Below are 27002 nucleotides of genomic sequence, written 5' to 3' on the forward strand. Positions count from 1 at the left end.
TTGGACTTGCATAACAATGACTTTGTCCCACCTCTGGTTTGTAGGCAAGGCCCGGTTTTGACATTCAATGTCTCATCAGCAGCAGCGTAGTCAGGCTCGCTTGACCCAATGCTGAACTGCCAGATGGTTATAGGCAACGACTGGTTCGGTGCCTCATCAGCAGTGACAGACTTTGCTTGAACCAATATTGGTTTAACTGCCATATGTTCTAGGCAATGACTGGATTTGACATTCAGTGTCTCATCAGTAGCAGAGTCTGGTTCGGTTGACACAATGCTGTTGAACTACTGCCAGATGTTTTATAGGCAAGGGACCCCTCTGCTAGATGCGGGTCTTAGTTCGACGCAGATCGTATGCTCTCCCACTAGAGGCGTGTGGCTGATGGGATGTGTAACAAAATGTGTGCTTCGTGTATTTCCACCTGGAGTGACGGATGGGCGACCGAGCGGTTGCGCCGTGTTGCCTGCTTTGTGATTTCAGTTTCTATATTCTCCACCGGGACGCTGACGTTTTGTTCAGCATAACTGAAATATAGGGCCCTTGGTCCATTCACTGCTGGAGGAAGGCATCGCCACGGCCGTGCCAGTCAATGGGGGGGGGGGGGTTGTTTGACCATACTTTACCATTCTGGTCAGTGCAGCAGGAGGGGTGGTTGGAGGGAGCAAAGTGGGGTGGGGGGGGGTGTCTCGTGGCAAGATGTTGGCTCCCTCCCCTGGTATAAAGATTCTATAATTAGTCTTGGCCAGTAGTAGCTAATTTTGCACAGAACTTCAACACAGATACAACTGTCAGCAGTAGCAGAACACGTGTGCCAACAAGGACACTCAATTGATTTTGATGATGTTAAAGTACGACGTATAATGACGCAATGCCCCGATCCACAAATACGAAGGAGACATCATGGCGATGGTGCTACACTCCGCTACTTCTGACGAGGTTGTCTTCTGGCTTGACCACCTGAATGTAAAATTGTAAAATTGTAGTTGTTGGTTCTGTATCTACATCAGCAGCCAAACAAGAAGAAGAGACGGATCCATATTCGCGCAAAGTAAAAAAAAACTACTCTGCACATTCACTCAGTTTGCTTTTGCACACACTGGGCAGTAAGCAGTCATCGGCCACTAATGGCAGCAGACTCATGCCAGCTCGCAGACTAGGCACCGAGTCACCTCGTGGTACACAGGGACAGCTGCTGCTTGCGGGCAGGAGGTGTCTTTCGAATGTTTTAGATGAGATATGAGATGCGACGACCCAAGACACTTTGAGCTGCTGGGCAATTATAAGTAAGCTCCGCTGTATGAATGAAAATATTCACGTTAATTTAAAGATAAAATTGTGATCATGACTTGCGGTGGATATTGCGATTTTTGGATTGCGGTGGTGCGGCGGTGGATTGCGTCCGTGGATTGCGATGGTGGAATACGACCGTGGATTTGCGTACATGGATTGCGACGGTGGATTGCGACGGTGATGTGACTGATCCGTGTGTTGTGCTGCGTGGTGTGCATCTCGTTGCAGACATGAGGATGAGTGATTCGCCAGATGCTGCTAAACACACACTGGATGGGCAGGAGGGCAGCCCAGGTCTGTGCTGGACCCAGGAGCCGTTCGCTACAGCTCATATCCCCCTCCTGCTGCAACAGCAGCACAGCCAAAACCACCACCAGCACAGTAAACACAGCCAACCACCACCACAACCACCACCACAACCACCACCGCAACCACAGCCACCAGGATAAACATAGCTACCTCAACCACCACAATAAACACAGTCACAACCACCACAACCACCACAACAGCCATCATGATAAACACAGCCACCACAATCACTACCAGCAGAGTAAGCAAAGCCACCCCAACAGCACTACCATGTTTGGTGCATAATTATTGGTGCATAATTCCCACTCGTGCTGCCATCACACAACTACTGTCACTCAACCGTTACTGCCCTAACGCTACAACCACCGTCACAACAGGCACCGGCACCGCCATCCACCGCCCCAGCAGCGTCACACGTGACCACACGCTCAGTGCAGGGTCCCCTTCGTGTCAGGTCTCAGTGAGTGGCAGCGCTGCTCTGGTGGCTGTGGCTCAGTGCAGGGTCCCCTCTGCATCAGACGTCAGTGAGTGGCAGCGCTACTCTGGTGGCTCTCAGGGTCACGTAACAACATCGAAAGCCGTGGACATCTCCCTATGCACACTCGGTCCTACCCAATTTAGAGCGCGCATTTTGAGATTACGGATGCGCATGTTGATTCGTAAATTCTGTGCTCAGCCTCTAATGCCGTGTGCGTGCTGTGTATTTTGTGCGGGTGTGTGTTGTGTGTGTGATGTGTGCACTGTGTGTGCTGTGTATTGACTGCGGGCTGTGTGTATGTACTGTGTTGATTGTGTGTTTGTGTATTCTATGCTGGGTGTACTGTACACGTGAACTGTGTATTAACTGTGTGCAGTGTGTACTGCGTGCTGTGTGTACTGTGTATTGACTGCGTGCTGTGTATTGATTGCGTGCTGTGTGTGCTGTGTATTGACTGTGTGCTGTGTGCTGTGTATTGACTGTGTGCTGTGTGTACTGCATGCTGTGTGTGCTGTGTATTAATAACTTTGTGCTCTGTGTACTGACTGTGTACTGTGTGTGCTGTGTATTGACTGTGTACTTTGTACTGACTGCGTGCCATGCGTGCTTTGCGCAGGTAAGGAGCGGAATGGGCTGGACTTCCACCGACAGGTCATCACTTCCGCACAGGCACAGGCCATCCTGGGCCACTTCCAGCAGGTGGCACTGCTTACGCACCGCACCCTCACCGCACCCTCACCGCACCCTCACCGCACCCTCACCGCACCCTCACCGCACCCTCACCGCACCCTCACCGCACCCTCACCGCTCTCTCACCGCACCCTCACCACACACTGCACTCTTACCACACTCGCAATACCCTCAGTCGCCCATGGCCGAAGCGCAGCGAGTCCCCACGCGACGCCTCCAGGCGACGCTGCTCAGAATCTGGAGTATTTCTACTGCGGGAGGAGGAGTCCGATGAGCTGGGAAGCTCTTTGTCACAGATGTCCACCAGTAGTGTATATCCTGAGCCACGGTGTCTGCCTCAACCGTGGCCCGCCCCACAGTCGGCTTCGCTCCCACGATAGATCGTTGATGATGGTGCGCAGGGCTCCTGGTTTGCGATGCACTCGCACGCTGATACACTCGCACACACAGGCAGAGATGCCCCGCGTAGCCTTCAACAGACCGTCGCGGCAAGTGCTGTTAGCGAGCAGCACCAATGAAGGCCGGCACGGCACGCGAGGGGGTGGGGTGGCCAGCACCACGCCCGGCCACCTTTGTCGCCCCAGTAACGATGTTTACACACCACACCAGGTACTCATTTGAGGCTAAGTTGATCGAGGGGAAGCCCAGGACCGGTTCAGATAATCATTACTTTGGAGTGCGACAGGATGAAACGCAGCAAGTTGGCTCAGTGGGGAGCACAGGTGGTGCATCTGCCAGTCCTCTCAGTCGGTCAGTCAACCAATGGCACCTGGGTCTGTCACGTGACCCCTGTCAGCGAGCCTTGGACACTTCACGTGGGTGTCGCAGTGCACTTAGTCTAGCACAAGTGCCGTGGTGACGTCACCCCCACCTTGTGGTGAACGACGGTTGTTGTGTGCTGACGTGTTGACGTGTGTGTGTGCACGCTGCCTGCAGGTGCATTTGGGTGCTGCGTTACAGACAGCCGCCGCCGCACAATCACTCCAGTCGCCGGCATTAAACCTGCAGGTATGGTGGGGCATCTACAGGGGGGAGGGGGATCCTCCTGTATGAGGTTTATAGTGTGCGATGGTGTGGGTGTGTGAGATGTGTGAGTATGTGGAGTATATGTCTATGTCTTTGTGCAACAATTTGCTTGATGTTTGTGCGTATGAGAGTACGTGATGTTGTGCGTGTCAGGAGCGGTAGTGTAGCGGCTCGTGCACTGCGCTATGAACCCGGCGACCTGAATGAGATTAACGTTCACCACCAACACCAGTGACGATTTTCTGAACCGGTGATGGCCCTCTCCTAGGTCGACTCGGCCTCAAATAAGTACCTGGTGCGGTGTGTAAACATCGCCACTGGGGAGACAAAGGCGGCCGGGCGTGGTGTTGGCCACCCACCCCCTCGTGTGCCGTGCCGCCCTTCATAGGTGCTCGCTAACAGCACTTGCCCCCTACAGTCTGTTAAGGCTATACGGGGAATCTTTGTCTTTGTATGTATATATGAGTGTGTGTGTGCCGCATGCTTCCTGGCACAGGGAGCTAATGGAGCCAAACCGAGTTTCCGTGGCTGTGCAGAGGGGGGCGGCTCTGAGCGAGCTCACATCCGTCTGCGTTAGGGTACGGGGTCCCAGTCCCCTAGGCTTCACACTGAGCCGTGTGTGCGTGCACGCAGGTGCTCAGGCGTATGTGTGTACATGTGCTGTGTGTGTGTAGCGGTAGTGTAGCGGTTAACGCAGCTGCGCAATAAACCCGGATATGACCCGAGTTTGATTCCTCGCTCGCAGCCAACACGAATGACGATTATCTGAACCCGTCCTGGGCTTCCCCTAGGTCGGCTCAGCCTAAAATGGGTACTGGTGCAGTGTGTAAAAACATCGCCGCTGGGGAGACAAAGGCGGTCGGGTGCGGTGCTGGACACCCACCCCCTCGTGTGCTGTGCCCGCCTTCATATGTGCTCGCTAACAGCACTTGCCCTAACAGTCTGTTAAGGCTATACCGGGGATCTTTGGCTTTGTCTAACAGTGGCAAAGCATTTCTGATCTGGTTCGAGACCTCCCCCAGGTCGACTAAGCCTTCAACGATTACCATTTGTGGTGTGTATGAAGCATCAACACTGGCGAAGACAAAATGCGTCCGGGCGTGGTGCTAGCCACACATCCCACTCATAGGCGTGCCGTGCCGGCCTTCATAGGTGCTCGCTAATAGCACCAAAGGCCCTTGTTTTTGTGCGTGTGGGGGAGCGGTCGTGCAGTGATTACCGCAGCGCGCTACGATCCCTGCGACCCGACCATTCCCGCTTAAGGCCAATGACAGCGACTATTATGTAAACCGTCCCTGGGTCTCCTTTAGGTCAACTCAGCTGAAAATCAGTACTTAGTGTGGTGTGTTAACAACAAGCACTGGGGAGACACAGGTGACCAGGCGGACGTGGTGCTGGCCACACCCCCCACCCCCTTGGAGGTGCACTATTCCGGCCTTCATGGGCGCTCCTCCCTAAGACCAATTGACCCAGCAGCCTGTGTGGGCTAGACAAAGGACCTTTGTCTTTGCGGGTGTGTCTGTGTGCCTGCGCGTGCCTCAAGGTGCACCGAGCTGGGCTCAAGTGCTGTGGCGAAGTCACCGCTGTTTGTTGTTGCGTGTGTGTGTGTGTTTGCACGTGCGTGTGTTTCCATGTACAGTGAGGGAAAAAGTATTTGATCCCCTGCTGATTTTGTACGTTTGCCCACTGACAAAGAAATTATCAGTCTATAATTTTAATGGTAGGTTTATTTGAACAGTGAGAGACAGAATAACGACAAAAAATCCAGAAAAACGCATGTCAAAAATTTTATAAATTTATTTGCATTTATTGAGGGAAATAAGTATTTGACCCCTCTGCAAAACATGACTTAGTACTTGGTGACAAAACCCTTGTTGGCAATCACAGAGGTCAGACGTTTCTTGTAGTTGGCCACCAAGTTTGCACACATCTCAGGAGGAATTTTGTCCCACTCCTCTTTGCAGATCTTCTCCAATCATTAAGGTTTCGAGGCTGACGTTTGACAACTCGAACCTTCAGCTCCCTCCACAGATTTTCTATGGGATTAAGGTCTGGAGACTGGCTAGGCCACTCCAGGACCTTAATGTGCTTTTTCTTGAGCCACTCCTTGTTGCCTTGGCCATGTGTTTTGGGTCATTGTCATGCTGGAATACCCATCCACGACCCATTTTCAATGCCCTGGCTGAGGGATGGAGGTACTCACCCAAGTTTTGACGGTACATGGCCCCGTCCATCGTCCCTTTGATGCGGTGAAGTTGTCCTGTCCCCTTAGCAGAAAAACACCCCCAAAGCATAATGTTTCCACCTCCATGTTTGACGGTGGGGATGGTGTTCTTGGGGTCATAGGCAGCATTCCTCCTCCAAGCACGGTGAGTTGAATTGATGCCAAAGAGCTCCATTTTTGTCTCATCTGACCAGAACACTTTCACCCAGTTGTCCTCTGAATCATTCAGATGTTCATTGGCAAACTTCAGACGGGCATGTATATGTGCTTTCTTGAGCAGGGGGACCTTGCGGGCGCTGCAGGATTTCAGTCCTTCACGGCGTAGTGTGTTACCAACTGTTTTCTTGGTGACTATGGTCCCAGCTGCCTTGAGATCATTGACAAGATCATCCCGTGAAGTTCTGGGTTGATTTTTCACCGTTCTCATGATCATTGCAATTCCACGAGGTGAGATCTTGCATGGAGCCCCAGGCCGAGGGAGATTGACAGTTATTTTGTGTTTCTTCCATTTGCGAATATTCACACCAACTGTTGTCACCTCACCAAGCTGCTTGGCGATGGTCTTGTAACCCATTCCAGCATTGTGTAGGTCTACAATCTTGTCCCTGACATCCTTGGAGAGCTCTTTGGTCTTAGCCATGGTGGAAAGTTTGGAATCTGATTGATTGATTGCTTCTGTGAACAGGTGTCTTTTATACAGGTAAGCTGAGATTAGGAGCACTCACTTTAAGAGTGTGCTCCTAATCTCAGCTCGTTACCTGTATAAAAGACACCTGGGAGCCAGAAATCTTTCTGATTGAGAGGGGGTCAAATACTTATTTCCCTCATTAAAATGCAAATCAATTTATAACATTTTTTACATGCGTTTTTCTGGATTTTATTGTTGTTATTCTGTCTCTCACTGTTCAAATAAACCTACCATTAAAATTATAGACTGATCATTTCTTTGTCAGTGGGCAAACGTACAAAATCAGCAGGGGATCAAATACTTTTTCCCCTCACTGTACCTGTATGTGTGTGTGATAGGCTATTGTGAAGTATGGGGAGCGGTAGTGCAGTGGCGAGCGCGCTGGGCTACGAACCCGGCAACCTGAGTTTGAGTTCCGCTCACGGCCAACACCAGGGACGATTATCTGAACCGGTTCTTGGACTCCCCTAGGTCGACTCAGCCTCGAATGAGTACCTTTTGCGGTGTGTAAACATCGCCACTGGGGAGACAAAGGTGGTCGGGCGTCGTTCTGGCCACCCCACCCCCTCGTGTGCTATTCCGGCCTTTGCAGGTGCTCGCTAACAGCACTTGCCCCAACAGTCTGTCAAGGCTACACGGGGGATCATTGTCTTCATCTGTGTTGTGTAGCAGCAGACACGGGGTGTGGGTGGAGAGTGAATTGTTCTCTATTAAAATCTCATCACGCCAGATCGAATCCACAACGAAACGCAGCAGCAAAACTTAGTGCCGTAACGCACGGCACTAAGTAATAATTAGTGTAGGTTGTGGAGAATGTAAGTAGCCAGATAAATAATGTTGACAGCACGAAGGCAAAATGCACTTCGTTGCCTGTATCCCTCTCTCTCCTTAACACGTAAAATCAAAACAATTTATTTTCACACATCCCATCAGCCACACGGCCCTTCAGGGAGTGCATAATTCTGGTGTATAGCATTGGGTTCGTTCAACACGAGCAAAAACTCATTGGCAGAGAGAGGGGGGGGGGGTCCTTGCCAATGATCTTCCGGCCGCTGGGGCTGCCCAAACCGGTGAATAATTATGCTTCAGTTGCTTTGGTTGTTGGAAGATTTACATGGCTCTCCTTTGTTAATGCGATTTGTTCGTCTTGTGTTGATACCGAAAATGATTTCAACATCAATCCTCGCTCCCAAATTCCATTTGGGAGAAACCAGCCCAAGAACGCGCACCGTGCGTGTCCTGGGTCTGCCTCCCCCCCCCCCTCCTCGTCCCCCCTCCACACACCCAGGTCCTGCATTTAGAGTCGAGGGAGATAGTGGGGGAGGGCAACCGCTATCTGATGATGATAATGATGACCTCCGCTCCTCACCGCGTGACTCCAGCGCACACCCTAGTCTCTGTAACCCCCCGGCCTCTGTAACCCTCCGGTATTGGAGTCTGGCTCGGCCCGGCTGGGAGACCGGCGGAGGTGCCCAGTTGGCGTGCCGTGGTAGCGAGATGTTTACTCCCTTGCCTGGTATGCGGGAGGTCGTGGGTTCAATCCTGACCCTGACAGCTTTTGATTTGGGAGTTTGCGGTGTCTCTCTCCCCGCAGTCATGTAGATTTTTCTCCCGGTCCTCCAGTTTTTCCCTCCACATTTAGAATCAACATGCATTCAGAGTATTTGGCTGCTTTAAATTTCCACGTGATTATAAGCCACTTCGTTGAGCTATCATTGGTGGCCAGGTCGCTTCTGAAAAAGAGCTACATAGCTCAGTGGGCCTTACCTGGTAAAATAAAAAATTGTTTAGTTTAGTTCACCATTTGAGACGATTTAGAGCGATGCTGCTACCACCCCACTGCTCGGAGCCATGAGCATGGACATCCAGCCCCAACGGTGTCGCCCGACCCCTTCCCGCACTACCGTGAGGCTGTGCCGCCCGCGTTTGTGGAGTCGTAAACCATCCCAGCCGCTCCAAGTGGGTAAAGCGAGCTCTGACCCTCCTCCTCTGGTGCTCTCCGCTGGGAGGGGGGACGGGAGGGGGCGTCTCACCGCACCAGGTTGCTAGAGTTGCGGTGATGTCTCGGTGATGTCTCGGTGACCACGGGGCTCGGCCACTGATGTTGAAACGATCGATTCGCCCGCTCGTAATTTGAGCTATCATCAATGGTGAACGAATATCTAAACCGATCATCAGCCTCTCCCTCTGTTGGCTCGGCCTCACATGAGTACCTGGTGCAGTGCGTATAATAATAATAATAATTTACACTTTTATAGCGCTTTTCACCCGGAGCTCACAAGGCGGTATACTATACACATGCACGCAGGCTTACACCAATAAAATCTCACCCGGCCACACCACCTTCTCATGGGTCGTGCCAGGCTTCATCGATGCTGCTCGCTAACAGCACTTGCCCCAACTGTCTGTTCAGGCTCAATGGGGAATCTTTGTCTTTGTGTGCGTGTGCAGCTGAAGTCGGATGAGCTTGCGGAGCTGAAGCAGGTGTCACAGCAGCAAGCCGCCATGCTGCAGCAAGCCATCCCACAGGCACAGTTCATGCTGTCCGGAAACCAGATTACAGGGGTAACACACACACACATACACACATACATACACACATACATTCACACATACATTCACACATACACACACATACAAAGACAAAGATCCCCCGTATAGCCTTAACAGACTGTAGGGGCAAGTGCTGTTAGCGAGCACCTATGAAGGGCGGAACGGTACACGAGGGGGTGGGTGGCCAGCGCCACGCCCGACCGCCTTTGTCTCCCCAGTGGCGATGTTTACACACCGCACCAGGTACTCATTTAAGGCTGAGTCGACCTAGGGGAGGCCCAGGACCGGTTCAGATAATCGTCACTGGTGTTAGCCGTGAGCGGGAATCGAACTCGGGTCGTCGGGTTCATAGCGCAGCGCGCTAACCGCTACACTACCGCTCCCACACACACATACACGCACATACACGCACATACACACACATACACACACACACACATACACACACACATACACACACCCACACACATACACGCACCCACACACATACACACACACATTCACACACACACATATACATTCACACACATACACACACATACACACATATACACACACATGCACATTAACACACATTCACACACATACACGCACCCACACACACACCTTACTGCTTCCCCCATTTTCAGATGCGCTTCTGCAGACGTTTAGTTTGTTGTTCTTCTGCACCTCCAATCAACACAGTTGGCTACATACAGTGCGAAAGGAGTTCAACATACATGCATTCGCACACAACAAACAAACAAAGATCCCCCGTATAGCCTTAACAGATTGTTGGGGAAAGTGCTGTTAGCGAGCACTCATGAAGTCCAGCACGGTAAAGTCACGTGGTTTTCCCACCTGATGATGATTGCTTGTGTTTCAATCGAAACGTCGTGATTTAATTTATTTTATTTGATACCTACGTGACTTTACCGAAAGAACCAAAGAGTATGTCGAGCACGGTATTCGAGGGGGTGGGTGGCCAGCACCACTTCCGACCACCTTTGTCTCCCCAGTGGCGATGCTTACACACCGCAGTGGCTACTCATTTGAGGCCGAGTCTACCTAGGGAAGCCCAAGGCCAGTTCAGATAATCGTCATTTTGTGTTGGCCGTGAGCAGAAATCGAACTCTGGTTGCCGGGTTCGTAGAGCAGCGCGCTTACCACTACATTACCACGCCCCGCACATCCACGCACGCACATGCACGCACAGGGCATGCGATACGTAGATGCCGCCCCGTAGAGCCCCATCTGGAGGCTGGAGTTGCCATCCAGACGTGGGAGGAGGCATCCCTCCGCCCTCCTTCTCGTAGCAACGAAACACATTCCTGTGGAGGGAGTTGGTAGGAATGTTGGGTTGCTCGGTCAATGGCCAGGGACAACGGCGGCGTGATGTATTCCACAAATATGCCCGACTGTAAGGGCGGGCACAAGCCGGCGTGAGTAGGTTAAACGTTGAGTTTTATAAGGGCACCACGGGGTGACCAGCCCCTCCCCACCCAGCCCCACCCCTCCCACCCCCCACCCAGCCCTACCCTCCCCACCCAGCCCCTCCCAACCCTCCCAACCCTCCCCACCCAGCCCCTTCCCACCTTCCCCACCCAGCCCCTCCTCACCCTCCCCTCCCCACCCAGCCCTTCCCTCCCTCCCCACCCAGCCCCTCCCCACCCTCCCCTTCCCACCCAGCCCCACCCTGCACGACGGACGGACACAATAATCCCCTGTGGGCTGGTGGAAGCAGGTGGTTCCTACCAGTAATAACGAAGTGGACAAATCCATCTCCTCCGGATGCCTGTTCCTCTGCTTATGCATACTCATCCAGTCTCAGCCACGTGGCCCTCCCTCTCTGAAGGGGCATCGCCTTCAGCAGCATTTGTTCAGCACCAGCAAACCTCTGCGCCAGTTTTGACATTCGGCGTCCCAGCTACCTGTCCTGAGATTCCCCTCGGTCGACTCAGCCTTAAATGAGTACCTGGTGCGGTATAAAAAAAGAATCAGTACTAGGGAGACAAAGGCAGCCAGGCGTGGTGCTGGTGACCCAATCGGACATTAGGTAATGTGTGTATATATGTTGAACCGCTTTTGCAGTGTACGTAGCCAACCGTGCTAAACAGAGGTGTGGGGGAAGAGACAACAGACTAAACACTAAAAACAGTTGTAAACAATTTAGCTTTTAAACTCGATTTCAAAGTGCATAGCTCCAGTGGATTCATAATATCGGAAGGAAGAGAGTTCAACACGGCCGCAGACGTGCATATGAAATCGCGCGATACGGTATTTGTATGGTAACGAGCACCGTACCATCACTTCACAGGTGCTACTCACGAACAGCACTTGGCCCCAACAGTCTGGTCAAGGCTATATGGGGGATCTTTGTCTTTGTGGTGCTGGCTACCCACCCCCTCGTGTGCCGTTCCGGTCTTCACCGGTACTACTCGCTAACAGCAATTGCCCCAACAGTTTGTTCAAGGCTATATGGGGGATTTCTGTCTTTCGTGTGTGTGTGCAGCTTGCCCTGCTGCAGCAAGCCCAGGCACAGCTGATAGCAGCGGCTGTGCAACAGTCGGCCAATCAGCAGCCGGTGTCGTCGTCGGCCTCCATGGGCACGGCAAGCAGCGCCGCAAGCGCCCTCGCGTCGCTACCTCTCACCCAGTCCATACAGCTGCAGGTGCGGCCGCACGGCCACGGGCAACGGCCAGGAGGCCACCGTGCACTCGGGCAAATTTTGGGGGGACATCGTTGCCGGCAATGGGAACGTGTGGGTGGGCAGCGGAATGGAGTGACAGGTCGCTCGTTGATTCGGGACGGGGCAGACCTAGTGCTAGTCACTAGTTGATTAGGGATGGGACAGGCCTAGTGCTAGTCACTAGTTGACGAGGGATGGGGCAGGCCTAGTGCTAGTCACTAGTTGATTAGGGACAGGCCTAGTGCTAGTCACTAGTTGATGAGGGACAGGCCTAGTGCTTGTCACTAGTTGAAGAGGGATGGGACATGCCTAGTGCTAGTCACTAGTTGATGAGGGATGGGACAGGCCTAGTGCTAGTCACTAGTTGATGAGGGATGGGACAGGCCTAGTGCTAGTCACTATTTGATGAGGGGCAGGCCTAGTGCTAGTCACTAGTTGATGAGGGATGGGACAGGCCTAGTGCTAGTCACTAGTTGATGAGGGATGGGACAGGCCTCGTGCTAGTCACTAGTTGATGAGGGATGGGACAGGCATTTTGCTAGTCACTAGTTGATGAGGGACAGGCCTAGTGCTTGTCACTAGTTGAAGAGGGATGGGACATGCCTAGTGCTAGTCACTAGTTGATGAGGGATGGGACAGGCCTAGTGCTAGTCACTAGTTGATGAGGGATGGGACAGGCCTAGTGCTAGTCACTAATTGATGAGGGGCAGGCCTAGTGCTAGTCACTAGTTGATGAGGGATGGGACAGGCCTAGTGCTAGTCACTAGTTGATGAGGGATGGGACAAGCCTCGTGCTAGTCACTAGTTGATGAGGGATGGGACAGGCCTAGTGCTAGTCACTAGTTGATGAGGGATGGGACAGGCCTAGTGCTAGTCACTAGTTGATGAGGGATGGGACAGGCCTAGTGCTAGTCACTAGTTGATGAGGGATGGGACAGGCCTCGTGCTAGTCACTAGTTGATGAGGGATGGGGCAAGCCTAGTGCTAGTCACTAGTTGATGAGGGACAGGCCTAGTGCTTGTCACTAGTTGAAGATGGATGGGACATGCCTAGTGCTAGTCACTAGTTGATGAGGGATGGGACAGGCCTAGTGCTAGTCACTAGTTGATGAGGGATGGGACAGGCCTAGTGCTAGTCACTAGTTGATGAGGGGCAGGCCTAGTGCTAGTCACTAGTTGATGAGGGATGGGACAGGCCTAGTGCTAGTCACTAGTTGATGAGGGATGGGACAGGCCTCGTGCTAGTCACTAGTTGATGAGGGATGGGACAGGCCTAGTGCTAGTCACTAGTTGATGAGGGATGGGACAGGCCTAGTGCTAGTCACTAGTTGATTAGTGATGGGGCAGGCCTAGTGCTAGTCACTAGTTGACGAGGGACAGGCCTAGTGCTAGTCACTAGTTGAGTAGGGATGGGGCAGGCCTAGTGCTAGTCACTAGTTGACGAGGGATGGGGCAGGCCTAGTGCTAGTCACTAGTTGATGAGGGATGCGGTAAGCCTAGTCACTAGTTGATTAGGGATAGAGCAGGCCTAGTTGATTATGGATGTGGCAGGCCTAGTATGAGTCACTTTTTAGGTGACAGGCATTCATTTACACAATTAGCAAGTCATTCTCTTATTGCAATTCATTTTTTTTTAAAAAAGGAGAAGTCAGTTTAAAGGTTTTCTGTCCCATCCGTCCAGGTCCCACTTGCGCTGGATTTGGAAGGTGCCATTTTTCCCCATGTGCTAGAAAGCGCAACGTCAGGAAGTCGGTCAGGTGACCTCCGTCTCCAGTCTGATTGGAAGTTGCTGTCCCGGTTGCCAACTATGGGGCGGCTTGAATCAGAATTGTTCCGATTTTTGGAGGGGGCAGGGTGGGGATGGGGGGTCGGTGTTCGCGAGGGGGTCGGTGAGATTTTTCAATTGTAAATGCTGTGGCATCGATTTCTAGTCATGCTTTTCCAGCAATGATTGCCCTGGAATTGACCTCTGGATCGTGGCCCAAAATATAATGTGCTGAGAACAAGGGACATTTCGCGAAATGTGCTTTTCATTTTTCCGGTGACACTCACTCGCACAAGCGCGGTGTCAGTATTAACGAAAGTGTCCGGTTGTCGTTGTTATTTGTGCTCATGCACACCACTTCCAAATTATGTTTTGTTAGTTGTGTTCTGCTTGTTTATACCAAGAAAGCCGCACCGAGTCTCAAGGCTCTTTTTCAGGGAGGGTCCTGCCAAATTTTGGCAGGAGGGGGCGATGTTGTACGCACGTATGTTGAACTTCTTTCATACCATACGTAGCCAACCGTGCTAATTGGAGGTGAGGGGGGGAAGGGCAATTGAAATCTATCACACAGCAGTAGCTGCGTAATAATATCAATTGAGTGCTTGTCAGGTAATGTGTGTGGGGATGTTTTAGTTTCTCTAGTTACAGTTGCCGCCCGCCGGACTATACAAGGATTGTCTCTGTTCGGGCCCCAGGCTCATGGCCTAGTGTGTGGTGTTGCGCTGGGGGAGCAGTGGCACAGTTGTTAGCGCTGCACTGCGTTACGAACCTGGATACCCGAGTTCGATTCCCGCTCACAGCCCACAGCAGTGAAGGATATCGGAACCAGTCCTGGGCCTCTCCTAGGCTTTTTTGCTCCACATTTAGAATAAACGTGCGTTCAGAGTTTGACTGCTATATATTTCCACATGAGAACCCACTTCGTTGAGCTATCATTTGTGGCCAGGTTGCTTCTGAAAAAGAGCTAAATAGCTCATTGGGCCTTACCTGGTAAATATAAGTAGTTTAGTTTGTTTTTAAATTAACTCAGACTTAAATGAATATCTGGTGCGGTATCTAACATTAGCATTGGGGAGACAAAGGCGGCCGGGCGTGGTGCTGGCCACCCACCCCCTCGTGTGCCGTGCCGGCCTTCATAGGTGCTCGCTAACAGCACTTGCCCCAACAGTCTATACGGGGGATGTTTGTCTTTGTGTTCACCTAAGCAGTGTGATTCTGACCAGTTCTGGTTTGACAGCAGAGGTCTCACTTCGAATCAGTCGAGCAGCATTATCTTCTCATCGGCTGCGTACGCCGTGTGTTTTTGTGTGCGAGTGTAGGACTTGCAGCAGCTACAACCCCAGAGCCTGGGCCTGCAGCAGTTTGTGCTGGTGCAACCGGGCTCAGCGCTGCCCACTGGTCTGCTGCTGTCCCAGTCACAGCAACAGGGTATCGCATACACACACACACACATATACACACACGCACATACACACACGCATACACACACACGCATACACACACACGCACATACACACACGCACATACACACACGCACACAACACACCTGCATACACACACACCACACACACAACACACCTGCATACACGCTCCCACACACACAACACACCTGCATACACACTCTCACATGCACACAACACCACAACACTCACACAGACTCAGTGACTGGTGTGTCTGGGCTTGTTTTACTACATGTATACGTCTGTGTGTGTTTGTGCGTGTTGTTAGTGTGTGCGTTTCTTGTGCGACCTCCCCAGGGCGTAGCGCCCTGCCCTTCCACCCCAGGAACCCAAGTAAAATTCCTACCCGTGGCCAATAACAGTGGCAGCCTTCACCTGAACCGTTCTTGGGCCTTCCCTAGGTCGATTTAACCTTAAATGAGTACCCTTGTGCGGTGTACATACAGCACAAGCTCTTTGTATTGCCGTCTATGACAGATGCTGGTTAATAGGGCATTCCGGATGGTAAGGTGCCGGATAGCAGAGCTTTTTCTGTGAAACATCAGCACTGGGGAGACAAAGGCGGCTGGGCGTGGTGCTGGCCACCCACCCCCTCGTGTGCTGTGTCGGCCTTAATCGAGTGCTCGCTATCAACACTTGCCCCACCAGTATGGTAAAGCTATACGTGGGATATTTGTCTCTGTGTGCATGGGCAGGACTCCAACAGATTCAAAGTCTTCATCTACCTCAACAATCTCAAACCAACAACATGCAACCTCAGGGCACCATCACGCTCACACAGGTACGCACGCACACGCATGTTCGTACATACACGTGTGTGTGGCACCAGAATACAGTGACGCTCATTCACGCACACACAACAACACGACGAAGTGGCAGTGACGTAACGACGGCATTTGTGCCAAACTAGATGCACTTCCAGGCTGTCACGTAACGTGTGGAAGGCTCTCTGATGGCAGCACGTCAACGGATAGTGACAGGTGATATGTATGTATGTATGTTGAACTTCTATTTGCACCAATCAAAGCATTGCACCTCGCTCCACACACCCACACTGCTGACGGTGGAGATTGACAAGAAAACACAAATCAAGTCTACACTATGGGAACCTCATTTGCCAGTAAAAATATGATAATTGTTTTTTTACCCTTCTATCTGGCAACAAAACTGACACCTTTTTACAAGGAGTCATGTTTGCATAGTCAGTTTTGTTGCCAGATAGAAGGGTAAAAAAACAATTATCATATTTTTACTGGCAAATGAGGTTCCCATAGTGTAGATGCTTGCCCCGAGCTCTCATACTCTGATGGTGCATTGTCTTTGAGTTGTGCGCCTTTTGGCGTCATCTGGTCCAACCCATGTGAGACTAGGCTCTAAGGAAAGCTGTCTCGGGTGTGGACCAATCAACTTCAGGGACAGTGCACATTATCAGAGTTATGTTCTTTTGTTTGTATTATGACTGCAGGTATTGCGGTCTATGCAAACATGACTCCTTGTAAAAAGGTGTCAGTTTTGTTGCCAGATAGAAGGGTAAAAAACCAATTACAAATCAAGTCATGACCCAAAGTGGTTGAAGACACCTTTCCAATGATTGCTCGGTTGAAATTGTGCCTGTGTCTGTATACATGGATGGCTTCGTGAACGAATCTTTGTTGATAGCCAGCTGAAAGTACCATCGTCTTCGAGAAATCAATTTCATGTGAGCCACCCGCATTAAGATACTGATCAGCCATGGCAGAAGTATTGGTCCTGCTGTGTTTTAGATCTGCCTTATGTTCACGAACACGGTTCGAGACTTATCTCTTAGTTTCCCCAATGTAACTGCTGCCGCAGATACAGCTTAGTTTGTAGACGCCAGGATATTGCATGCCAGGAATCTTGTCCTTCACAGATGGGATCAGGTCACAAACTTTATGCACTGTGTTAAATCGGACCTGGATCTTGTGTTTGTTCAATATTTTGGAAATCTTTTTGGGTATCCCTGCTATGTAAGGTAAGGTGATGGTTTTGATTGGATCTTCAGATGGCTCCTTCCTCCTCACGCGCACTTTAAGTCAAAGTATAAGCTACTCCATTAAGCTATCATTTGTGGCCAGGTCACTTCTGAAAAATAGCTATATAGCTCAGTGGGCCTTACTTGGTAAAATAAAAAATTGTTTAGTTTAGATACCTGCAATGGTGTGTAAACATCAACACTGAGGAGACAAAAGTGGTCCAGCGTGGAGCTAGCCATCCACCTCCTCACGCGTCGTACCGGCCTTAATAGGTGCTCGCTAACAGCACTTGCCCCAGCAGCTTGTGTAGACTGTAGTAGGGATTTTTGTCACTGTGTGGACTGTGACTCCACCACCCGGGCAGATGGCAGGAGTGGGCGAGCGGGGTCCTCGCATTGGGGAAGTGACGGGCGGTGACACACGCAGTCACGCCCGCACGCACACACACACACACACACTCGTGTACACACGCAGTCACGCACACACGCTCGTGTACACACGCAGCCACGCACACACGCTCGTGTACGCACGCAGCCACGCACACACACTCGTGTACACACGCAGCCACGCACACACACTCGTGTACACACGCAGCCACACACACACACTCGTGTACACACGCAGCCACGCACACACGCTGATGTACGCACGCAGCCACGCACACACACTCGTGTACGCACGCAGCCACGCACACACGCTCGTGAACACGCTCGTGCGTTCACACACGCGAACGCGTGGCAGCGCTGCCGCGATGGCCCATGTCGCACGCGCGATTCACTGCTTGGAAACGTGGGGCCTCCCCGTCGTGCCACGGGCTGCAGTGAGTTCCTTCTGCATTATTGCCATCATAATTGTCGTTATCATCATCGTTATCAGCATTATCATCAAAATAGTTGTTTTCATCATCATCGTCATCAGCATTCTCATCAGCTTCATTGTTATCATCACCGTCATAATCAACGTCATTGTCATCGTCGTTATCATTGTCGTCATCATCATCACCATCATTATGATATAATTGTCATCATTATGAATTGTAATCATCGTTGTCATAATCTTTATCATAATTTTCATCGTCATCTTCGTAATCATCATCATCATCACTGTCATCATCATCGTCGCCATCATCATCGTCGCTGTCATCATCGTAACATCGCTATCATTGCAACCGTCATCATTGTCATTCTTGTCATCATTGTCATTCTTGTCATCGTTACCATCATTGTCATAATCAATATCGTCATCACTATCATCGTAATCGCCATTATCAATATCATTGTCATCATAATTATGATTATCATCGTTATCACCACGATCACCGTTAGCTCAATGTGTCTCCTGCAGCCTTCTTCATGTGCGGGTCTGCCTCTGTGCATCCGGGTGTTGCAATTCCACATTCCCATGGCAGCGGGTCTGAATGTACTCGTTGGCATACGGTGGCATCCGTGCTCCCTGACCCCCCCCGGAGCAGAGGCGACGAGCCGAGTCGAGCTTCGCGGGCCGCAGGCTGGGTGCAGGTGTCACTCGAGTATTTGGAGTATTCATCAGTGCGATGAACATGCTGGAGCAGCATGTTGTCAACAGGGTCCAGGGAGTCAATCGCCCGTCGGCTCGCTCGCCTGTGTCGCCTGTCGGTTCACTCACCGGGGTCACCCGTGGGTCCGCTCGCCCCACCGGCTGTGACGCCCTTCCCATGAAGAGTTGCGCTGCGCGTCCCAAGGCTCCTGGCCGGGGATCGTTCCATGCCAAGGCGTGCTGGTGTCTTGAGCAAGATAGAGCGTCGTTTGGATTTTATTCGAGGGGTGGCGGTACGGTACGCGGTGCGGGCAGGGCGGCAGTGGCGGTGCTGCAGGGGGCATGCTTACGCCTCTTCATGGCGGGAAGGGACATGGGTTCGATTCCCATCCCGGGCACTTTTCTATGTGGAGTTTGTACGTTCTCGCCCCGTTGCCCGTGGGTTTCCTGGGGGTTCTCTGGTTTTCTCCCATAGCTAAGACCGTTGGGGCAAGTGCTGTTCATGGGTATCGCCGATGAAGACTCGCACGGCTCACGAAGGGGTGGGTGGCCAACACCACCATGCCCTTTGTCTCTGCAGTGGCAATGTTTTTAGAAAACTGCACCAGGTACTCATTTGAGACTGGGTCGACCTCGGGGAGGCTCAGGACTGGTTCAGATGTTCCTGGGTAGTAAGTGTTATTTCCTAATTTCTTATGCCTCAAAAGTACAGAAAATGGCTATTATTCCCCACAAACTTTACTTTTGTGACCAGGACAGTGCTGAGTAAACTTGGAGTAACTTCTAGAACATTCTAGAACTTTCCAGTAATATAAAGAGTAGTATAAATACAGGGGCCTGAAGCCCACCAATTCAATTTAGTTCCAGCTGACGAAGTGGATACATATCTGCATTTATCTGAGATGGCATCAAGAGGCTGCAAGCATCCGGCAGATGCATTTTGCTATGTCTGTGGCCAATTTATCAAGACAAGAGCGAAAAAGTACTCTGTGGAAGCATCTGCTAAGATGTGTGAGGCCTACAAGGCATATTTCGGCATGCCTGTCAGGGATCAAAACAAACCCTGGACACCTCATTTCACCTGCGAGCAATGCAGAAAAACTCTGGAAGATAAGATGTACAGTTTTTGCTCGGAATTTTATGTTATAAAATTTGTTAAATATTAAAAAAATTGTAAAAGTTTTTAATTTAAAAATGTTTTACTATTTTTTATGTTATTGAAAAAATATATTATATTAAAAAAATGTTGAGAGAATCCCTTACACATTGGTCATGGGTGAAATAAATGTATTTTTGTAGGATGGTACAGAGGGGAAAAGAGAGCCATGAAGTTCACTATTCCAAGAATTTGGCGGGAACCCACTGAGCACTCAAGCAACTGCTACTTCTGCATACTGGACCCTTCCAAACGTCGGACTGGCAGGAATGCACATGCTACCACGTATCCGGACCTTCCTTCATCCATCGCCCCGGTGCCACACTGCCATGAGCTCCCCGTACCCACTCATCCGGAGAGAGAGCAGCCGTCTTTAGAAGAGAGCAGCACTTCAGAGAGCGAGGAAGACGTAGATCCAGATGACAATTTCAGAGGAGAGAAACCCATACTACCCCAACCAAAAAGACCTCAAGGACTTGACTAGAGATCTTGGTCTCACCAAGTCCAATGCCGATCTTTTGACGTCTAGGCTCAAGCAGTGGAACTTGTTGGATGAAAGTCGCACATCAGAGGAAGCGTCACCAACCTTTTTTCAGCTTCACCCGTCAAGATGGGCTCTGTTTCTGCCACAATGTGACCAGTCTGTTCGAGGCAATGGGAATCACCTGTAACCAGAATGAGTGGCGCCTCTTCATTGACAGCTCATCCAGGAGCCTCAGAGCCGTGCTGCTCCATAATGGTAACAAGTACCCGTCTCTTCCCCTGGCTCACTCGGTGTACCTCAAAGAGGATTACAACAGCATCAAGACCTTGCTGGATGCCTTGAAGTATAATGAGTATGGGTGGGAGGTCATCGGAGACTTCAAAATGGTGGCATTCCTGATGGGTCTCCAAGGCGGTTTTACCAAGTTTCCCTGCTATCTTTGCCGTGGGGACAGCAGGGACACCAAGGCACATACCATAGGCGGGACTGACCACAGTGGACCGAGTTCTCTGTGGGGAGGAACAACGTCAAGTGGGAGCCACTGGTGGACCCCCGGAAGGTGCTGATACCACCACTGCACATCAAATTGGGCCTCATGAAAAAATTTGTCAGAGCTGTAGATAAGAAGTCGGCAGCCTTCAAGTACCTTCAAAACTTATTTCCTAAGCTGTCTGAGGCAAAGGTCAAAGCCGGTGTTTTCGTCGGACCACAGATAAAGAAGATCGTGGAGTGCAATGAATTCCCCAAGAAGCTCACTAGTAAGGAGAAAGCGGCTTGGAACAGCTTTGTCGCAGTGGTTTGTGGCTTTCTGGGCAATCACAAGGTCGAAAACTATGTGGAGCTGGTTGAGACTGGTGAAGAACTACAGCACAATGGGCTGTAGGATGTCCCTCAAAGTCCTTATCCTTGATGCTCATTTTGATAAATTCAAGGAGAACATGGCAGCATACTCGGAGGAGCAAGGCGAGCGCTTCCACCAGGATATACTGGACTTTGAACGCCGCTACCAAGGACAGTATAACATGATGGGAGACTACATTTGGGGGCTGATTCGTGAAAGTGATTTACAGTATAATCGTAAATCTCGAAAAACTACTCACTTCTTAATCTTTTGCAGTAATTTTTGTATTACTTTAGTGTAAATACATTTTAACTTTGATTCGTATGTTGTTTTTTTCTGACTTTATGTGAACGAAACAACACAAATTCACCCATTTCTCATTGAAAATAGGTACATTTCAAAATGTCACTGACTTGGTCACAAAAGCAAAATTTGTGGGGAATAATAGCCATTTTCTGTACTTTTGAGGCATAAGCAATTACGAAATAACACTTACTACCCAGAAACAAAAATTGTGCTACATAGAGTAATTGTCACCGGTGTTGGCCGTGAGCGGGATTCAAACTGGGGTGGCCGGCTCCGTAGCGAAGCACGCTTACCGCTACACAACTGCTCCCCCATAAGCTAAACATGCAGTGGAACTGCTATTGGCCAAACAAACTTCTCCAATGCTGAAAAATCACCTGCAAATATCTCAATGTGGGATCACACACAGCAGCAGCAACAGCAGCAGCAACAGCAGCGGCGACATCTCCGCCCCCCCCCCCCCCCCAGACTGCGAAACACTTGGCAGAACCCTCCTGAAAAAGGAGTCTTGAGACTTTGCAAGGCTTCCCTGAGTGAACACGGGCGCCACGGCAACAACAGCCTGACGAGGGATGTTTCTGCCGTTGATGGACATGACACTTTCTACGAGGCTTACGTGTTGGAGTGGCTTGGGCAGCTTTCCGCAGACCCTAACAAGGCCCTATTTAAATGTCACTTCTGTTTTCTGGCCAGCCGAGTGCATTTTTAGCAGCGGCGGCAGCAGAAGAAGCTTCCACGCGCTCAGCAATTTACAGGAAACTTCCGTTTCATTTGTGGGAAAGTGCAGCAAAGGCATAGATCCTCATGTATAGCCTTAACAGACTTTTGGGGCAAGTGTTGTTAGTGAGCAGCTATGAAGGCCGGCACGGCACACGAGGGGGTGGGTGGCCAGCACCACGCATGGCCACCTTTGTCTCCCTCATGTCGATGTTTACACATCATAGCAGACACTCATTTGAGGCTGAGTCGACCTTGGGAAGGCCCAGGATCACCTCCGATTAGCACGGTTGGCTACATTTGTTGCGAAAGAAGTTCAACATACGTACCTACGTACAGAGCTGTTTCAGATAATCGTCACTGGTGTTTTCTGTGAACGGGAATCGAACTCGAGTCGCCGGGTTTGTAGAGCTGCACGCTAACTGCTGCACCACTCTCCACACGCACAAAAACGAAACTTCTTATTTTAGCAGGTAAGGCCCATTGAGATGTTCAGCTCTTTTTTTAGAAGCGACCTGGCCACCAATGATAGCTCAACGAAGTGGCTTATCATCACGTGGAAATTTAAAGCAGCCAAATACTCAAAGCGCATGTTGATTCTAAATATGGAGGGGAAAACTGGAGGAACTGGGGAAGAATCCACATGACCACGGTTCAAGAGGGACACGTAAATTCCCAAATATACAGGAGGCATCAGGGTCAGGATCAATCCCACAATCTCCTGTGTACTGAGTGAGGTAGTTAACATCTCCTAGCCACCGTGGAGCCCTTCACTTGACCATGGGACTGGCGTCCACGGTGATGACCGCCAGGAGGGGAAGGTGCCACTGTTTTTGCAGGTGCACTCTGGCCGTTTCGCATAAGGAGGGGTGGGGGGGGGCAATGTCACTGCTGTTGTTGTGAGCATTATCCCAATTGAATAATCTGCGAATAATATTTCGAATTTGCATTAAAAAAATATTCGTGACGCCGGCGCATTGTCCCCGTTTTCAAACGATGTCACCGTGAACTCTTCTAGTGCGCCGTGAGCGATGGGGGACAGCGCGTAGCGGCGGTCCCAGTAGTTGTTCACGGATGACGCACGGTAATCATGGTTATTAACCGGGGGGAAGGGGCAACCTGCCGGGTTTCAAACCTTGAGCCACTGCACTGAGCGGGGACACAGCTTTAACCGCCGGGCCGCCGCGCCGCCACCCCACTAACCCACCCCCCCCCGAAGAGAAAGCAGACCTCCCGTGGAGGCCGACTTGGGGACATTTGGCAGAAGACGTTGGCTTTGCTAGAACAAAAGGGGAGCAGTGAAGGGTGAGTAGAATGAGATGAGAACGGAGACACGACTTGTTCCTATTTTAGTTGAGCACGAAGACTCGCCAAGTCTCAAGACTTTCTTTTCAGGAGGTGTCCTGCCAAGTTTTGGGCAGGTAGGAGAAGGGGACAATTTCACTGATGCTGCTGCTGCAGCTGTCGTGTGTGATCCCACGTTGAGTGGTCTTGTAGGTCGTGTTTCAGCATAGGGATGTTTTGGCCAATACCAGTTACACTGTGCGCGTGTGGTTTGTTTTGACAATGAGAGGAAAACGCTAGAAGCCCGGAGGAAACGCATGCAAAGCATGGGGAGAACGTACAAACTCAACACACTCACTCACACTCTGCAGAACAAGGGGAGAACTCCACGCAGAAAGGCGCCCGAGTCAGGAATCGAACCCAGGCCCCTTCTGACTGAGGAGGCACAAGCATCACCAGCGCAGCGCCTCCCTCCCACCCTGCCGCCCAAATTGTAGACCGTCGAGGTCTCCGTGCCTCGGTTGACCGTGTCTCCTTGTGTTTCCCTGCGTCTCCCCGTGTCTCCTTGTGTCTCCCTGTGTCTCCCTGTGTCTCCCTGTGTCTCCCTGCGTCTCCCTGCGTCTCCCCGTGTCTCCCTGCATCCCCGCATCTCCCGCAGGGATCGTCCGTCCAGGGCGTGGGGGGCCGGGGGGCCCTTGGGGCAGTTCGCGTTCCCTCGCACCACGGGCCCCCTGCACACCAGGCCAGCGGGGGGCCCCCCAAGCGGAGCGGGGCGGAGGGGGGTGGCTCGGTGCCGATGGAGGAGCCCAGCGACCTGGAGGAGCTAGAGCAGTTTGCCAAAATGTTCAAGCAGCGCCGCATAAAGCTGGGCTTCACACAGGTACACCGGGACAAGGCGGCACGGAATACGAGGACACTGGGACATGGGGATACGGGGACACGATGGCATGGGGACACAGACACGGGGACACGGAGAAACGGGGACATGGGGACACGGGGGCATGGAACATGTGGGCACGTGCAGTGTGGGTGTAGAGAGTGTGCTGACCACTGGGCATGTTGTGCTGCCCGCGCAGGGTGACGTGGGCATGGCGATGGGCAAGTTCTATGGCAACGACTTCAGCCAGACGACCATCTCTCGCTTCGAGGCCCTCAACCTGAGCTTCAAGAACATGTGCAAGCTTAAGCCACTGCTCGAGAAGTGGCTCAATGATGCAGGTGAGGGTGCGTGCGTGTGTGGTGTTTGTGTGTGTGGCGAGGAGTGGTGGTCGTGGTTACTTATACCTCCACCGAAGACGAACATCCGTGGAGGGATGCAGGCAAGGCCGATGAGTCGGATGCCTTCTATGACCTGTCACAGGTGCTGGCTAAAGTGGCCCCTCGGGATAGAGTCATCAATGCCCGAGTTGGTCACGATTCTGGCACCTGGTCTGGAGTGATTGGAAGGCATGGGCCAGATCAGCTCAATAACACCGGTAGGAGGCTGCTAGATTTTTGTGCAGCCCATGTGCTTGAATTACCAACACTCTGTTCCGGCATCGGCGCATCCACACAACATCATGGATGCATGCCGGGTCCAAGCAAGAACATCTGCTGGACTACATAGTGACGGAACAGAGGATGCGAGCCCATGTCCTTGACACCAGGACCTACCGTGGAGCTGTTCTGCCCTCTGACCATCGACTTGTCATCTGTAAGATGCGCCTGCCATTCTTCCACTCCGGTGGTGGGTGTACACACAGGACCCCATTCCAGCCTAAGGTGGCCTGGTCTCAGCTAGCTGATGAAAGTTGCAAGCGAGAATTTCATCATCGCTTGCGGCTGGGGTTGACATCATCCCCCACTCCTGATGTCGAGGGTAAATGGGCGAGGTTTAGGACTGTGACTCATGCAGCTGCAATGGCTGCTTTGGGTACGCGGTCCAGACCTCCCCATAGACCCTGGCTGACAGAGGAGGTGTTCAGGATGGTTGACAAAAAGCGACAGGCCCACTCTAATCGTCTACAGCATCCCACGTCAGAGAATGAGGAGGCTTGCCGCAGCCTTCGCTCGGAGGTTCGGAGAGCCGTGAGGCGCTGCAAGGATGAATGGTGGTCTTGTGTTGCTGAGGAGATGGAGTCTGCCTCAATGGCCCGCGATGACAAATCCCTATTTAATTCCATAAAAAAGTAACCTGCAGGGCCACACCTCTTACCATCATTAGGGGAAAAAACGGTGATCCAATCTCCAACCCCCAGGAACAGGTTTGCGGATTTGCTGAGCATTTCTGTGAAGTCCTGGGGGAGGGGAAATCCCTCGACATGGAAAACATCGTGGGACAAAGTGGGGATGACCCTGCTGAGGCTGCGGTGCCTCAAATATTTGAAGAAGTCACCCCCTGTGAGTGGCTGGCTGAGGTGCCTTCTGTTGAGGAAGTACTAAAGGCGATCCGGAGTCTGAAACCATGAAAGGCACCGGGCAGAGATGATCTCCCAAGCGAAATGCTGAGGGAGGCTGGCCTGCCTACGATCCATCCTGGGTTTAACCAGGCGGGATTGTGTGCAAAGTCCCATCGGTGAGCTCCTCCGGCAGGCAAGGCTGCGTTGGCTGGGTCATGTAACCCTAATGCCCAGTCACCGCATGCCTAAACAGCTTTTGTTCGTCCGGATAGAGGTGGCTAAATGGGCGCGGCACGGGCTAGAAAAGAGATGGAGTGACGTGGTACAGGAGGATGTGGAGCTGAGTGGACTTGCCGATGACTGGTACCAGCAGTGTCAAGATCGGCCTCTGTGGAGGAGGCTCGCGAAGGACATTGCTGGGCAGTTTGAGGCAGTCGCACTCCAACAACAACGGAGGGTGGAGGAGCGACGCTCACAACAACGAGCGGAGCGCCGAGTGGCTAAAGCACAGCAGGTTGGCACAGTAGGGGGCACAGGTGGTGTATCAGCCAGTCATCTCAGTCATCTCAGTCAGTCGACCCTTGGCACCTGGGTCTACCCCGTGACCTCCTGCACATAGCCTGGCACAAGCGTCGTGGTGACGTCACCGCCACTTGTGACGTGTCTACGTGTGACATGTATGTTTATGTGTGACGTGTATGTGTCGTGTGTGTGTGTGACGTGTGTCTGTGATATGTGTGGGTGTGACGTATGTTTGTAACATGTATGTGCGTGACGTGTGTAATGGTGTGTCGTGTGTGTGGGTGTGACGTGTTTGTAACTTGTATGTGTGATGGTGTGTGCGTGTGTGACGTGTGTGTGGGCAGAGAACATGTCGTGCGACCCCGCCGTGTCGAGTCCCTCGGGGGGCTACGATGGGGGCCAGGGAGGGGGGGCTGGGGGACGCCGCCGCAAGAAGAGAACGAGCATCGAGAACAACATCCGCGGGGCGCTGGAGAAGAGCTTCCTCGAGGTGCGCATGTGTACGCGCTTGTGTACGCGCTTGTGTACGCGCTTGTGTACGCGCTTGTGTACGCGCTTGTGTACGCGCTTGTGTACGCGCTTGTACGTATGTGTGTATGTTCACCTATGGGGAGCGGTAGTGCAGTGGTTAGCGCACTGCGCTTCAAATTCGGCG

General features: G+C 51.7%; 1 protein-coding gene across 1 annotated transcript in view; it reads left to right on the forward strand.

The window, feature by feature from the left end:
* Positions 1 to 27002, forward strand: part of LOC144737182 (uncharacterized) — a 108249-nt gene that overhangs the window by 67684 nt on the left and 13563 nt on the right. The window contains exons 3-12 of the mRNA XM_078619904.1: positions 1519 to 1671; positions 2694 to 2776; positions 3704 to 3775; positions 9157 to 9270; positions 11750 to 11908; positions 15010 to 15118; positions 15846 to 15931; positions 24106 to 24327; positions 24524 to 24665; positions 26692 to 26837. Coding sequence (XP_078476030.1) covers positions 1519 to 1671; positions 2694 to 2776; positions 3704 to 3775; positions 9157 to 9270; positions 11750 to 11908; positions 15010 to 15118; positions 15846 to 15931; positions 24106 to 24327; positions 24524 to 24665; positions 26692 to 26837 — 1286 coding nt within the window. The remainder of the gene's footprint in view (positions 1 to 1518; positions 1672 to 2693; positions 2777 to 3703; positions 3776 to 9156; positions 9271 to 11749; positions 11909 to 15009; positions 15119 to 15845; positions 15932 to 24105; positions 24328 to 24523; positions 24666 to 26691; positions 26838 to 27002) is intronic.

This window comes from Lampetra planeri, chromosome 65, assembly GCF_965212315.1.
Source record: "Lampetra planeri chromosome 65, kcLamPlan1.2.h2, whole genome shotgun sequence".
Lineage (NCBI taxonomy): Eukaryota > Metazoa > Chordata > Hyperoartia > Petromyzontiformes > Petromyzontidae > Lampetra > Lampetra planeri.